The 17,849-nt window shown below is 37.1% G+C and overlaps 1 protein-coding gene across 1 annotated transcript; it reads right to left on the reverse strand.

The window, feature by feature from the left end:
• Positions 1–1,606: 1,606 nt before the first annotated feature.
• Positions 1,607–17,080, reverse strand: LOC140236674 (spermatogenesis-associated protein 6-like). Its single transcript, XM_072316598.1, has 11 exons — positions 16,989–17,080; positions 16,117–16,254; positions 15,434–15,658; positions 14,651–14,814; positions 13,807–13,906; positions 12,649–12,790; positions 10,656–10,777; positions 9,688–9,775; positions 8,338–8,624; positions 6,803–6,900; positions 1,607–5,049 (listed from the first exon to the last, which is right to left on the reverse strand). The coding sequence occupies exons 1-11, from the start codon at positions 17,034–17,036 to the stop codon at positions 4,902–4,904; spliced, it is 1,560 nt and encodes a 519-aa protein (XP_072172699.1). The 5' UTR covers positions 17,037–17,080; the 3' UTR covers positions 1,607–4,901.
• Between the last annotated feature and the right edge of the window lie 769 nt (positions 17,081–17,849).

Here is a 17,849-nt window from a genome sequence, read left to right on the forward strand (position 1 = left end):
CTGCAAGAATGATAAAGATGTGTAGTACAATAATGGGTGAACAAAGACATGATGAAATAGAAAGTACTCCCCAAACACACAAGATAAAAAACAACAACAAGGCAAAAACTTTCTTGAGTTTCCCTTGTAGGCATGAAATGGAGGAAAGTATACTAAGTATACATGTACTACTGACTGATAGATGGGCAGCTTGTGGTAGATAATATCTACCACAAGCTGTCCATCTATTAGTCAGTAGTACATACTTAGTATACTTTCCTCCATTTCTAACTATCTATCTATCTATCTATCTATCTATCTATCTATCTATCTATCTATCTATCTATCTATCTATCTATCTATCTATCTATCTATATCTGTCACATTATGATAGATATAGATAGATAGATAGATAGATAGATAGATAGATAGATAGATAGATAGATAGATAGATAGATAGTAACAGATAGATAGACAGACAGACGACAGATAAATAGATAGCTAGATACAAGTAGGTAGGTACATGTAGGTAGGTAGATACGTAGGTATAGGTAGGTAGATTGATAGATAGATAGATAGATAGATAGATAGATAGATAGATAGATAGATAGATAGATAGATAGATAGATAGATAGGCAGATAGATAGATAGATAGTATAGATAGATAGGTAGGTAGGTAGGTAGGTAGGTAGGTGGAAATAGATGGATAGATAGATGGATAGATAGATAAGATAAATAGATAGAGAGGGGGAAGAGAGAGAGAGAGAGAAAAGAGACAGGTAGATAAATAGATCAATAGATTGCAGCCAGATTAAGATACATGTATTTACAATATGTAGGTGGATAGAAAACATTATAACTGTGGATAGAAAGATTGATAATTAAAATAAAAACAATATTGAACAATGGATAGACAGCATAGTTGCACAGTGAGACTGTTGATGGATGAATTGCAAATGAACATGTGAATGGGATGAACATGTGAATGGCATGATTTTTAGGAAGAAAGATAGATACAACCGTGGGTTGTTTTTTTTTTTTACACAAAAACACACATTTCTTTCTTTGGTGTGTGCATGAGTGTGCATGTGTGTATGTATGTTCGATATTGCTACTTGTATCATTTTATTTGCTACTACATGTATTCATTTCTTTTATTTATTCAAGTGTCATAGGGTCTATTTGACTGAGGTTGTTGTTTTGTTTTGTTTTTTTATGTGCCGCAGGTGTGTAATTGGGATGGGGCCGGGGGAGGCACTGCAACCCCTATAGCCCCCCTCTACTCTCACTTGACCTCGTGGTCACTGATTTCAAGGGGAAATTTTCCAAAACATACATGTGGATGCAGTCAAGACAATTTCACAAAAATCACAGAGTATATCACTTATCTTTTTGTATTTGCTAAATCCAGGTACATGTACATGTTAATGAAAACTTTCCTTTATAATGAGTCAGAGGATGACAGTGTTGATTCCCCTTTAGGTTTCACTTACATAATTATGCTTTCAGATAAGCAATCCACACACTAAAAAAAAATTTAAAAAAAATTTAAAAAAAGCAAGCTCAGTATTCAGTACACAGTGCCAACATGGATCACATTTCTGAAAAAAAAAAAACATTTCAGGGAATTTATTGAGCTCAAGAAAAAAGTACATCCCTGCTTTTCAAATCATTAATCTGGACTTACTGTATTTTGTGATTGTCACATTACATGACAATTATTGTACATATTCCTTGCAGCCAATACTAAAAATAGTAATAATAATAATGAACAATATAAATGTCAGCTCGCTGCTATGACAAGTATACTTCCTGTTCATGTTGATATCTTGGGTACAATGTAAAAATGTTAGGCATAGAATCAGTTTAATAGGAAAAGATACATTAAGATTTATTAACACATTAAGCACAGTGTTCATAGTTGCAGCTTGACAAAGATGGATATATCAATTACAAAGGAATTAATTCTTTCTCCTCCATTTGGCTTGATTATGTAATATGTCAGCAATTGGGCATCTTGAATGTCCACACATCATAAATGACATACACTGTATTATGTGTATCAAAGTCTCAGCACAATGTGTTTGCAACTCATGTATAGCACAACATAGGTTCTTAAATGCATATACAGAAACAGAGCAACAAATCAATTAAATGGCAAAGCATTTTCTCAGAATATTTAAATTTTGACAATACAATTATGATTGATCAATGATAGTCTGACTGTAGTAAAACAATGTTAGGAGAGTCAAGGCCACTTGAATTTCTATGAATCATCATTTGAGGATTTTGTCAAAACCAGAAAGCAACGACCTGATTAATTCACTGCAAAATTGCAGTATTGTCCATTTTATGCTCTTTATGACAATATCTTCTATTTCATTTGCTTGTTTTTTTCAAAAGTTACAAACTTTTTCAAAAAGTGCTACTCCGTGTAAATACCTGACACTATTTTCTTATGGAACAATTCAAACAGATGAAGTTGATTAATTTGTTCAAACAATGTCAAATTTTGTAAACATTAATGTGAAGATTCTTTTCACTTTCCTGATGGATTCAACATAATAAGATGGATAAAATCGGTTCTTTCAAAGCTCATAAGGACATCAGGAGGTCCAGCCTACTAGTACAGACACACTAACAAACACACATACACACAAATAATCTAATGATATGCAGCAATATGACACAAACAATAACCAGTATGATTTATATCATATACATGTAAAATCATGAAATTTCAGTTATTTCTTATCAATTTGGTAATCTTCTCCAGCAATATTGAATATATCATATGTCTAACAATTTGCATTGGATTTAAATAATTCAAAACATGAAACTCTACATACAACACAAAACATACACACATTCTTTAAATAAACAAACATTAATCAAAAGAATGACAGCGATGTAAAAACCAATAGGCATCTTTCTATGTGCTATTCAGATAGGCAAAGTTCACATCACAATCAATTATGGATAAACAAACCCAGCTTAGAATGATGCACAAAGCGACTAGCATGACATCAGTATGGATTGCTATATCAAGTAGACTCACAGGTGCTGATAATGTCACTGAGTGGTTGGCTGTGCAGGCTGACTTGAGACTACACCAGCACATTTGAATACCTGTGATGCACAGGCTTGAATGGATAGGTGCGAACTGGATGCACAAGTCATCTTTATGCGTGGTTTGAAGCCAAAAAAAAAGTTGCAGCCAAGGGGGTGTCTAGAATACCTCAGTTCATGACATAGAAAACTGAAGTGTGACGTCATAGCCATTCATTGCCATGGAAACCGGTTCTAAATAACCTCACATAGCTCAATTATCTGTAAACACAATGGTTGCTAACAATGCACATACCCGGTTCCGACTCACTGCCCAAAGCCTTGTGCAAAGGTATCTTGCTTGGAACCAGCACTAAGCTACAACAAAAGACTGTGCCATCTTCACTTTGGCACTCTATAGCATGCTTACAGTTCAGTGAAATATACAATATAAAATGCTGGCCGACTCAAATCCTTTCTTGATCATAAACCACAAGATATCAACTCTGTACAAGCTCCATAAAGATTACAATTAGATAATGATAATGATGAAGCACTTAACATGGAATGTGGAATATGAATTGCAACAAAGACGATGTAATACTCTCCGCATATGTTTCTGAGCCTTTCAGTTACAAATGATTATTACTGCATTGGAAGTACTACATGGGATGTATCTGGTTTTACTGTTTGGGACATATCGCCAAATCTAGTGGAGTGACTAAGAAAATGGAACTCCTCTTTGCATTTAATCCAGAAAATAGAAACTATGGGAAGTCAACCTCTTGAATCCATTAAATCTCTCACAAGCCTTTCATTTTCATGCCTTCAAATATGGCTGCTATGGAAAATGCATTAATTACATATTTGTGCACAAAATTGTCACATTCCGGGCTAGGTCTATCTGTCACTGTCACATATTAGTTATTTCCTTCCCATTGTTTTCTGAAAGACACATTACAAACTCTGACAATGTATTTACAAAGATATACACGCATTTGGCTAAAGCTGATTAAGATGTATTCACACTTTTTTTCTAGCACTTTCAACCCATTGAGGATGGACTGGTTTTGCTACAACACGCATTTTTCATAGACACTTGCCCGAGTATACTCGGGACTCGTCCTCAATGGGTAAAATGAATCTAACACCTACGGCATACCCCATGTGTATTTTCAGCATCATCAACAATTGGCTTGATAGTGCACTATCCAAGTCATCTTGGATATCATAGTAACATGGACGTAAGCGTTGTTTGATGCAGTTATACATAAACAGATTCTCTCGTTTGTCAAGACATGGAAATCAAACTGACTAAAAGGGAAGATTTCACACTAAGCAAATTTATCCATTGGTGTAGGCAATTCCTGCATCTGACAACTTAATCACACCCACCACGAATATGACATCACCTGTATCAGCTAAAATTCCCAACTTTAGACGGTTAAAGTTTAACAAATTGAATTGAAATGCAAAAAGAAAAAGAAATTGTTTACATGGACATTCATTCTCTTATCATCATAGGTAAAATACCAGCGATTGTCTAGATACAAGGCACATTGCCACTGAGGACCTGTATCAGCTGAACAATGATAACAATATCACCAAGTGGCTACGAAAGAAAACGTAGACTTCCAAAAATACTTTGGTTTGCCTAAATCCTTGACCTGCTTGCACAGTAAGGATCTGTTCCTGGGACAAGGATTACAATGACCACATTGCCCTTTCATTGTTTTGTGGTTGCTGATGTTTTCTTTTTCTTTTCTTTTCTTTTTTTAACCTGCTAGCATGATCTCTGAAATTTGAGTGATGCCACTCAGAGCTGTCAAGCACCATAATAACGCCTTTGTGTAACATCATGTAAAGTGTTTATGTCATAAATGCGGCTTTGCCTTAAGGTTCCTATGCAGTCTACGATAGATCCTGGACATGGAGTCCTCAAACAGTTCCCGGTGGCTCTTTCCCGTCAGCTCGGCGCTCCTGTTAGACAAGTAGTGGCCGTCGTCGAGGTGAGAGGTCACGCTGTGTCAGAAACATGCAAAAAAAGGAAATATTCCAATCACCCAGTTCTCCTGTATAACCACTGTGAGACACATGTAGAATCAAAGTTGATGGAGAGGAAGAAGCATGTTTTGTATACTGTAAACATCAATATCTTCGCGCTATTAATTTTTCGCGCTGTGCAATTGTCAACCCATTCAAAACGTGCAGATAAAATTGTGAAGATATTTTCACAGGTTTCAGAATTCGTATTCATAGCAAAAAAATAACGTGAAATGAGCGAAGATTAATGTACTGTGAAAATTTCTGCATTTGCAGTATTTATAATGTGGCTTGCATCAAGGAAGATTTGAAAATAAAAAAAAACAAAAAAAACAGGAAAAAATGCAATGTTGTGGCAGTAGCTAAGAATCAGGGTGATATTTGCAATGTGCGGACACACACAGGTTGATTGCTAAGTTTCCTCCCAATTATTGGCATTATATCGAGAAAAAAAAAGTTATAAAATCTCCACGCATTTCAATCAGATATCTAAATGTAGATAGGTATGCAGACCTCGAAACCTTTTTGACAGAAAAGTAGGGGGATGATCTAGCTCAAAAGTAGGAAAGAAAGAGCAGTTCCCACAGGAGTGCGTAGTAAAATTATCAAGAAACATAGGAAACTCATAATGAAACAAGAAATGGGAATTGTCAAAATTCAGATTCTTTCCTCCAAATTCAGAAAGGTTGGGAGGTCTGGATATGCCTTGGTCAGTTGCTTGCAACTTATGCCATATCTCATCTTGACATGGCTTCTACTCAACAAAATCCTCCATTGGGTGTTTGGGTTTTCCTTATTCCACTTTGTTAGTATCTGGTGATTTCAAAGGGTGTTATACCGTGTTCTTTCAAACTCAACATAGACGCCTGATCCCTGACTTGACGGTAATTAATCACCTAGCTACTCTAACCAAGTGGTGATCTGCCAGACATAGCACTTTGATGCATACATGGAATAACTGTACATAGTTTGACAAACTTGCACAGCAAAAGGAGGATATATCTCGGATATTGCTCTATGGCAAAAGCATTGAAATGCAAAGACAAACAAAATTTGTGCTACACATAGATACACAATCCATGTACTCAATTATCAAAAGCCTGTTCATATGCTAGCACAAAATGAGTCAATTGGGAAAGGGATGGGTGTGTGCATAGAAACAGTCTATAAGGTACACTTTACATGGTTCTGATACAGGACTGAACATCCATTATAACAATGTGCTTGACATCAAAGAATTTTGAGAATCGGTTTGAGAATGTTAAATTTGACAGGGCTTCGAAACAAATCTATGAAATAGCATACAAGTGAATATGTCAACTTTAGCTGGATAATTCATCTATTGTGGTCTTACATGCACAGATGCACTTGAATTGATATTTTATGTTATTTGTGGCGGTACAGACGGGGAAATGAATGTTACTGATAGAGCTCTTGACTTCATAATAAGTTATAAATACAATAATATTTAGTACTGTGCAAGCAAAACAAAATTCCCAAGCTGTTTAGTGTTACGGTGACATATAACAATGGAAATAATACGCTGACTATTTTTTCATTAAGAATAACATGAACAGGAAATACAGAACAAAATTGACTTAATTCAATAACAGAGAAAGTAACGAAGAAATGATAAAAAATGTGAGTCACATAAAGGAGACAAAATCATAGGTGAAAACAAACCTCAAAGAAACGTGCATGAACCAACGTTGGTCAATAGAGGGAGTTGTACCTCGAGTCAGGGTTTCGAAGGGAGCCACCATTAAGAGATGACCTGAGGGCACCAAGTGCTTCCTCCGAGGTCACAGAATCATCAGAGTCATCAGATAACTGAAATATTCACATGCAAATTGAAGAGAATATGATGGAATGAAGCTGCTTATTAGCATCAATTATAAAAGCACTGAATGAGCCTTTACCGATTAAACCTCTTTGTGTTTTGAGAGGAGATAGGCATGAAAAACCCCACAGCAGCGTACAAACTGTCCAAAGCCCCTGACACAGAAAATGCTAATCTTGCCGCCCAACCGCCCCCACCCCCCACCCCAACCCCCTTCTACATTATTACCATGCTGCCTGGGGAAGAGTTGTTAAGTTGTTAGTTTGAGTTTTTTAGCTACTTTGATGGGACAAACTTGAGCAAGGATGTGAGTAAAACTTACAACTGGGCCATAAGCATTACTAGAACAATCACTTAGAGTTTGAAGAAAAAAACTGAAAAAAAATATATATATATTTTCAGAAATGTAACTAATGCATAACACAAGGATAGGAGTAATATTTCATTTGGAGGAAAAACAAATTACAGACAGCAGATATATGCATATTATCTATTAGTTACAAACAAAAAAAAATGATTTGGGAGAATCATCAGCATTTATTCCGGTTAGATGTATTCTAGGCATTCAATCATTTATCAGGCCGGCAAAAGGATATATTTCACCCAACTGTTTGAATTCAATGTGGTTGCAAAGCAAATTGATACAGCATTATATATTTTGACTGCACAAGACAGTTTTCATATAGATTTGAATCAAGGAGGATCACTTCACTTGGAGTATGCATAACCAATGTTGCCAATAGACCATGGAAAAGGTCTGCCATTAATTCACACGAACAATTTGTCAACTTCACCAAGAAGGATATTAAAACAAACACAAGTACATTGTGTCTATATGAACAAGAAAACACAGAGAGAAAACAAAATACAAAATAAAACAAAACTAGCTTTCTCTTGTTAATTTCAAATAAGGAAATACAAATATTTGCACTGCTCAGAAAAGCATACCTACCGTAATTGTGAATACAACAGTGATATGTTCCTCTATTCAGTTTTCAAATTTCCCTGACCAAAGTACCAAGCAAACAGTCAAAAGGGTGATGCAATGCTGAATTTGTGAGTTGTCACTCTACATGATGTCATATTCCCATTTAAACCTTTGAATTTAGCCCCATCATTGCAACCACCCCTTTGCATACAGTATTTGTGTGTGTGTGTATTTGTGATGTGGAGTATGGCTGGGGTAATAATGTGTATGTTTGTTTCCCAGTCTCTGACTACTTTGTATAACACAACTTTGTACCCAAGTAAGTATTGTATCAAATTTACAATTTGTATTGTGCGAAATTTACAATTTTTTTCAGAGAGTAAAGATTGCATGATGTTGAAACAAATCCGTAAGTGCTAAACGGATAATTGCTGCCAGATGATATAGAAACAGATCCTTTGACTCTGGGACAATTATAACGTACTGAGATGGAACTCACATAGTTTTTATGCAGAGCCCTGCGGACACGATGGTGGATAACATCAGCGTGGGTGGGGGAGCCAGGTCGCGACCCGACCCTCTCTCGGAGCGGTGACTTCGCCAGCACGGGGCTCAGGGAGCGGGAACGGGGGCTGCTGTATCGCCTCGAGGGACTGACGGACCGAGAGCGGGTTCTGGAGCGCGAGCGCGAGAGACGAGGAGAGTGCGGCAGGCGGGCGTATTCCACCTCCGTCCCCGGAATAGCATGGCCGACCACTGAAAGTCCATTCATGGTATCTATGAGATCTATGTGAGAACAGAACGCAATAGAGAGTTGTTAAATAATATTGATTCTGTGGATATATGCTAAAATCATGTTAAAGGACAAGTTCACCTTCATAAACATAAGGATTGAGAGAATGCAGCAATATTAGTAGAACACATCATTGAAAGTTTGAGGACAATCGGACAATCGATGCAAAAGTTATGAATTTTTAAAATTTTTGTGTTGGAACTGCTGGATGAGGAGACTACTAAGGCTCGTGATGTCATATGAGTTCAACAGTATGACGAAAATGTAAAGAAAATTCAACATATTTTCACTTTTTTTCGCATAATAAAAGATCACTTGACTTGCCTCTTTTTAAAGGCAATGGGAATAATATTACCCATATTATATCAGAAATGAGTCAAGGGAATGTGTACTTTTTTTTCAAAAGATGAAATTTTGTGAAATTCTCTTTATATTTTTCTATATTGTTGTACGCATGTGACATCATACACTGCAGTAGTCTTCTCATCCAGTGGTGACTGCACAAAAACTTCAAAAATTCATAACTTTTGAACGGATTGTCCGATTTTCCTCAAACTTTCAATGATGTGTTCTACTAATATTGCTACATTCTCTCAATCCTCATGTTAATGAAGGTGAACTTGTCCTTTAAACATGTAGCTATATTGAAGTGGAATCACATCAGCAAGAATATAAAATATCCTCCTGTACATTGCCAGCAATGCACATTGTTAAAACATGCTAAGGTAAGTTTAAAAAAAAAAAGAAGAAGAAGAAATTTCTGTTTGTGGTATAGACTGTACATCTAATTTGTTTTATATTGGCATGTTTTAGAATAAAAAGAATGCAATAAAGTCTGAGTATATCATGCTGTGAAGTACAGTGTTGTACAATACAAGTACCTTAACCCCCTCCCCTCCTCCTCAAAAAAGCAACAACAACAACAATAAAGACAAAACAAAACTTTTATACTAGGTTTGGAATACAGGCAAAATGTTAATAATACTGCAGATATATTTGATACAGACATACTAGGACATCAATATGTAGAACACATCATGACAAAGTAGCTCTCACCATCTGTGCTGTCACTGAAGTCATTTGCCGCTGCTCTTTCATTGAGGATCCTTTCAAGTTCTTCATCCCTGACATCATCCCTTACAGGCTGATTCGAGAAACAACAACAGATCAGAAGACAAGATAAAAGAACAATGAAAAGGCATCAGGCATGTGATATCTACTTAACCCGTTGATGGCTACTTAACCCGTTGAGGACGGGCTGATTTTGCCAGAACACGCATTTCCCATAGACACCTGCCTGAGTATACTCGGGACTCATCCTCAATGGGTTAAAGATGAAAATTTTTTAAAAGAGTTGTATATATATATAAAACACAAATGTAGGCATTACTGCTGTCACAGAACAAAGCCAATGAAATTTAATTTAGGGCAGAAATAAAGTTAAAATGCATAACAGTTCATGAAAACATTTAAACTTTTTTCCTTTTGAATGTACATGCAATTTTAGTGTGTTTTTTAATGTGATTTTTGATCGTATTTCTTTTATATGCTTTACAACTCTGCAATTCTGTTTCATATGAATTTCACTCTGATTTCATTTCTACATCAATTTTACATAAATTCACACTTTTAGTCTGAGGAGTTTTTTGATGAGTGATAATAAAAAACAAACTGAAATGAAAATATTGTTTTTTCCCCTAGTTTGTTTGATTTGACATCATATCACTTCTTAGTACATTGTATAAGACTATCACAAAACACACAAGGAAACAAAAACAAAAAATGATGATAACAACTTACAACAAAGGACACATAATGGGACTTAAATATCTCTCATATGAAAATCTCCCTTCTCCTCCTTTTAACCCAGACTGCACCTTTTCATGATCATCAACAAAATTGTTCTTAGATGGGTTTCTCTTTGGCAAATATGTCTTTTCTTCACAATCCAATTACATCTATCAAGCAATTCTGATGTACAGCATAAAAATGTTGTTTGCTTGTAGTGTGTTACATGTATATACCTCAGACGTTTGGAACTTTATTCCATTGTGTGGGTGATAATACTTCTTGTGGCCCCAGTAGCGACGTCCAAAGTAGCGCTGGTAGATCCTACATATTCTGCAGTCAGCCTCAGAGATATATTCTGCAAATAAGAGAAATACATGTAAAATATTGAAAATGACTTGAGAATGCAGTCAAACTTTTTATAGTTATGAGATGAAGAGCAAAAGCGACAAAGTCATTAGTCAATCAGTTAAAATGTTTGATCTCAACCAATCATTACCCTGTGAGTCATTTGAGTAGAAAAGAATATGAATGCAATAATTTAGATAAACATTAACATGCTAGGTGTTGGATTAAGTTCATGGAACATTTCACATAATGCTGTTAAATATTTTTGAAATATGAATATTCCTAATACCATGCACCAGTAAGTGTTTGCTCTCTGATCATTAGGGATTGATTTGCCCCCTTATGCCAAACTCCCCCACCCCCACCCCCCCCCCCACACACACACACACACATTGTCTCCCTTTGTATTTCTTTCTTACTTTCTTCTCTTCCTTAAGCTCTTTGAAAATGGACAATCAAAATATCTGCAATTTACAAATGATATGAAAAAGGCACATAACATAACTAGAAATGTCGCTTTGGCAACTGGTATGCCTCCGCCATAATGCATGATTTTCCCAATAGGTCTAGATAGTACATGTGGACAATGTGTGATTACATTTTCACAAAATTGGCAAAATATTGAAATGACAAGTTTGTCACAAATGTGTTGAATGTTCACCTTCCTTGACCTAGGTTTAATTGGATGAATAGGAGAGCATGTATCTAGGGATTTAAGGACTTTTACTTGACTTTGACCCATTCATACATTTAGGCATTGAGTAATTTTCAAGGTACAGGTGTGGAGAAAAAGTGCAATTTCTGAATTGAATAGTAAATTGTTACCATTTTCATCTGGCCCTTGACCCTAAAATTCATAAGATAATCACTTTCAGGTAGAACATGCATAATATGTACTAAGTTTCAAGATAACTTGAGCCACTTCGAGATATGGAGGAAAAAGTTTGACCTTTGAGGCAAAAAAAAGAAGAAAAAAAAAAAACTTTCCAGAGAATTTCTATTAGGTTACACATGCATACACCAAATGTAAAAAAATAATAACCCTGCTGGCATTGCATAAATATGAGGGAAATAGTAAAATTTTGAAGTGTTGCACTTGACCTTTGACCCCTGACCTTTGACTCCATGAACCCTACATTCTCTAGATAATCACTTCCAGTCAGTACATGTATATACTATGTTCCATAAAGATACCTTGAACAATTTTCCAAGGCACGGAGAAAAAAAAAGAAGTTTTGATATTTTTACTTGACCTTTTGACCTTTGACCTCATGACCCAAACTTTCACCAGAGAATCTTAATTGGGTAATACATGTATACACTAAGTTTCAAGAAAATATCTTCAGGCATTCAATAGATATGGCGAAAATAGTGAAATTTCATGTATTTGACCCTGACCTTTTGACCTTTGAACTTTGACCTCATGACGCAAACTTTCACCAGAGAATCTTAATTGGGTAATACATGTATACACTACGTTTCAAGAAAATATCTTCAGGCATTCAATAGATATGGTGGAAATAGTGAAATTTTATGTATTTGACCTTGACCTTTTGACCTTTGACCTTGAGCATGTGCACCCAAAAGTTGATAGGCACAACTTCACCCCCTAATACACATACATGCCAAGTTTCATTAGGATACCTCAACAGGTTTTGATAGTTACCTTGTCCACAAAATTCATTACGGACGGACAGACGGACGGACAACCCGAAAACATAATGCCTCCGGCACCACTTCGTGGCGGAGGCATAAAAACTTTATCTCTCCATCAGTGGCTGATGGAGAACAGAAAGAATACCAACATGTATGCCCCCCCCCCCCCAAAAAAAAAAGGGATAGATTAAAAAGGGTAAAGTATAGAGAGACCAAGAGCAATACCAGAAGTATTTCCTGTAATCCCTGGAGGACTTGTCCTGAAGGAGATGGGAGTACGGGGACGCGTGGGTGGAGCTGATGCAGGTCGCCGTGGTGACGGAGATGAGGCTCTGGATGGTGAGGTAGCACGGTTGTGGGAATCTTTCTATAGATAACAGTTAACAGATGGAAAATGTTGTGTTAGAAATCTCTTCTAAATTTGCCTGTGTGGGCTGGGTTAACCAACATTTGTGATTAAAAGATACTGTAGTCACAGTAGTAGATACAGTAGATACAGATGTCACAAGTATGTTGTATGATTGCAAATCTGTTTATCTTAATAATGGAGAAAATGACACTTTGCAGATAATATTTGATAATGAAATAAAGCCTCAACAGGACATCAGAGTTAAGATGCAAAATGTCACTGAGATATATTGTAAATGAGACTGGAATACGCAGACTCTGGTCACAGTACATCAGGTGCACTTACACAAGTATGAGTTTAACAAGAGGATGAACTGTTAAGGCTTCAAACAAAGTGCAGTGAGCTACAGAAGAAAAAAGAAAACTATAGATATGCATGTATTTGTGTGGAACTATGCTTAGTTGTTTTAGCCCATAAATGTCCAGCTAGATGAATTATGTATGGACCATGCCACACTGTAATCCTCTTCCCAGGAGTATTGTTCATTTTTCCCCAGCATTGCACTGTACAAGGACAGTGAGTATTAGTATTTTGTAACCTATCTTTCAGTGACTTACACCTACCCTGGTACACAACTTCACAGTAGTCACAACTAAACAGTGGAACATCAGAAATCAAATAGATGAGAGTCACTTGACATCAGAAATACTACAATACATGCACAGTACCACACTTCCTTTACTTCAGCTACTTTGTAAGCATAGCAGGTCAAGGGTTGCATTTCTAAGTGAAGGAGAATTAGATGACATCCTCAGGAATACATCATTAAGGATACCGATGATGATAAAGATAATGGCTGGTCATATTCAAGGGACTCAGAATGGTTTTACCCTCATCAGGACCATGTCTCACTTCTTTTCAATTCATGCAATATGAACCTAGCTCAAGCATCACACCCCCATCACACCCAATTCATCATGTATTGTGATGCTGGCTACAGAGCGCAACATCCAGAGAGCATCAGCCGTCCTCACCCTCTTCACAATAAATGGCGGACGATCCTCCAAGTCCCCAGAGCTGAGGCGACTGGCTTTCATGGTGGAAGATATCGTAGGTGCCTCATAGCTCTTATTTCTACAAACAGACAAAAAAATCACATCAATTGAGCATGCGTGGTAAATTTGGAAAGGTGGTAAAAGGTGATGAATATGTGCAGTGAAATTGTCAAGCATGGTTGTCCTGACAACAGCAATTGCCATATTTTTCCTGAATGTAGGACATGAAAACATCCAATCTCATTGATAATTTATGTCTCCCTTTATCATTGCTGTTCTAAACAAAATAGAAATAACAATTTAATAAAAGCACACAAACATTGAACAATCTAGATAATTAAACAACACATTTCTGTTGGATTAGGGAATGCAGCCATGTACTACAAATTGTGGACAAAAAACTGGATACAGCAAAAACAAAGTAAGCAATCCCCGAAAGCTGTACATTTCAGGCTTCATCAATAGTGCAGTATTTATCAACCCAGCATGCCAATCTTCGGGGGAGAGGGTTAAGACTTGAGAGGAAATAGACTCAATGTCGATTAAAATGACAACTTCTTGATGTACAGTGTAAATATCACTTTAGTCTAGTAATGGTCATACATGTAGACTGAGCCAGTGAACATCACTGAATCATCTCCGCATGGAATCCACCACAAAATGTTCAAATGATAATTCATCATAAGACGTTTCATCAAACTTTCATCAAAAAGACACATGGAGGAGAGAAAAATAGAAAGGACAGAGAGACTCCAAAAACATGGATCTTCTTTGCTTAACTTTTAAACAGAAAACATCATCTACAGACATTCATTTGAAATACCTTTTCTTCTTTTTTCTCAAAGATTTCCTGAGAGGGGTTACAATTACAAAGTCTTCAGCCAAGTCTTGCCTCTCAGCCACTCGATCTCTGTAGAAGTCTAGTCCTGGGGTGGATGTGTCCACTATGCTTGTCTTGCAAGAAAACTCAAGTTTGGGTGAAATGCCCTAAAATACACAATGACACATCAAGGATAGACAAAGAATGCAATGGGAAGAGATTAGAAATGATGACAGATAATTTCATAATATCTTTTTTAGATATACACTGGAAATCCATGGACTGGTAAACCATAAGGTCAGATTTATAGGTGGGCGCCTTTGAATGTTCCTACAGATAAATGGGGCTATATAAATGCTGTTTCATCATCATCATCATCATCATCGTCATCATCATCATCATCATATGTGTTGATACTCCTTTCAAACAACTAGTGGAGGTGTGTACGCAAATGGTAGCACTGCATATCTTGCAAGATTACTTCTTTTTATCCGCAGATTGAAAACAGAGCAGACAACTGAGTACCAAAGTCTCAAGTTGGATTGGCAATATGGTCCTGCATGTTGATAGCGAGATAATAATATAAATAGGAAGTCAAAGAATAATATAAAAAATATCAAAATTTGAACAATACAAAAGGATTTCTCTCTCTCTGTTCTCTTTCTCTCTCTTTCTATTTCTTTTCTTCTTCTTTTTTTTTTTGGGGGGGGGGGGGAGGGCTGTTGCTCTACAATTTGCAGAATAGAAAAAATAAAGTTATAAATACCGGGAATCCTATCCACTTACACTGAACCAAATTTTCTTCTGCATGAGTATTTCTCGATCAGACTCAGCATAGGATGGAAGCAACGAGTCCTCCGGGTAGAGGAAATCTCGGGCGGAGACTTGGTAGAGAGCCAGGACCGTCCCATCCTGGCTATAGTCTTCATTCAGCTGTATGAGCTCGATCAGGACATCTTCATACTGGAGCAGGTGTACCAGATGGGCTGGATCTCCACAGTTCATGAAAGTCTGGAACAGTGACGATAAATTGTCACGAAACATGCTATGTGCCAATTCTAGTTTCACTTCAAAATCATGCATTATTTATGCTGTATTTGTGCAAACACACTTTTCTGTGACACCTATGCATCAACATGACACATTTGTGACATACTATTACTCGATCATAATGAATAGAATTTGAAAATTTGAGAATAGAAAAAAAATATGCTTCCTCCTAGTCCTTGTTTGCCTAACAATTCATTTTCAGGCTGCATTGGTCCACACCATTATGTACAGTGTACTCTGAAGAACTTAGCACACCACACAAAATTAGTAAAAGGGTTATACAGTACCTTAGGAGTGACAAAATATTGAACATTTGAGTTGAGAATTGCTAAAAACTCAATGTCACTGAACTATGAGTGATGGCATGTTTAATACAATTTACAAATTAGATGCTAGCAGCTCTACACTTGCAGTCTTACCCTCTCAAATCGGAACTTTTGATGAAACAGGAGTGGAAAGAATGGCGGAAGACACAAGGTCCTCTTCTGGTAGCCAAGCATGCAGATGCTGAGGTAGACATCTTCACGATCTTTCAGTATAACACCTGGGCAGGTAACCTGAACATGAATTAAAGTAATTATTACAGTAAAAGGTTCCTGTAAAACATGATATATTCGCAGCACAACATTTTTGCGAATTAGAGCCGGAGCCGATGGCCTTTTTTGTGCAGGAAATTTTCGCGAATTGCCAAGTCAGCTGGCATTCAATCCATATAGTGTAGACAAGAAATTTCGCGAATCTTGGCGCTCGCAAAATTCGCAAAATTAAAATGCACACGAACATTCCTCATTTTACAGGGCTCAGTACTTTACTAGTTTCCTAGATCTAATTCAATATTGTTAGTTGACAACGCTGCAAAGTCAGCATCACTTCACTGCCGAGTCTTTCACACTTTAATATCATGGATGAAACATGGATGTGATTTATGTACGAGTTAGAAATAGAAATGGTAGGGTCTACTCAAACAGAATCTACGAAGAATTGAAACATGTTTATTCATTGCTATTAGTATTAGTATTGTTACAATACAAATACAATCACATTCACAGCAAGTACCTAGGCCTACTGGCTGAATTTTGTTGGATGTAATAATCTAATACATGCAATTACAGCCATGTTACTCATCTTTACCATGCTTACACCATTTTACAGTGGGTGATATCTCTAACTGTTGGTTTCTAAAAATGCATGAACTAACTTTCAATTCAACGTTGTAGCCTGTGTGTAACACCATTTTAAGTAGGTTGGACTGACTAACAAGAAGGTACAAAACTCAACTTGCTTTACTCACCGCTTCGATGCTAAGATCTACGATGATTCGTAATGAATTCCGAGGCATAATGTTAAGATTGTAATGCTCATTGGTTCTGGTTCATTCCAGCCACCGTAGCTTGGAGCTCAAAGCAGAAAGACCGCCGGTAGAGGGTAAAATGAGAGGACCTTGCAGTTGAGAAAAAAGCGTTGTCTTGGCAAACGACGCGAACACTATGGTATCCTCAAAAACAAAAACAAACCCGATTTAAGGTGGTTCAAAAGAGGGGGCGGGGCTACTAAAGATCAATCAACACCCAACGAAGGAACGGAAGTGTGTCTTTAATGTGTATGGAGCGAATCAGTTTTTCGATTTTTACTTATGTTTTTGTTCAGACGAAAAATCGGTATCCATGAAGCGGTCAAATGGAATTTAAAGATCACAAACTAACAAGACTGAAAAGTACACAAAACTAGTGTCTCAACGTTACACTCGTATCCACCACGGCACTGCTACTGTACTACTACTGGCACTGACTGCAGCATCACAAGCGAATGAGAGCCCCAGAGTCGAGCGAGAGAGGACCGCCAACTAGCGGTGTGACTTTTGCTCCGGGATGTCGGCGTCGCAGTGCAGTGTGACGGGTCGAAGGTAGCACACGAGTCTCTTACGACTTTATTGATTCCAACGTAGGGCCTAACGATTACTGCTTTCATTATTGTACTTGTAACCAGTAACGTTAGGTGTAATTGCAATCAGTACCGGGTATGACTGCACATGCTGGAACTCGTATCACCACAGGGGGCCACAGTTGACAGGCACCTGCTCCCACACTCTGCACAGCACAGCTCTCTCCAGAACAGCATCTCTGCTTTTGTTTTGGGAGAGTACTCATTCAAA

Source organism: Diadema setosum, chromosome 13 (assembly GCF_964275005.1).
Source record: "Diadema setosum chromosome 13, eeDiaSeto1, whole genome shotgun sequence".
Taxonomy (NCBI): Eukaryota; Metazoa; Echinodermata; class Echinoidea; order Diadematoida; family Diadematidae; genus Diadema; species Diadema setosum.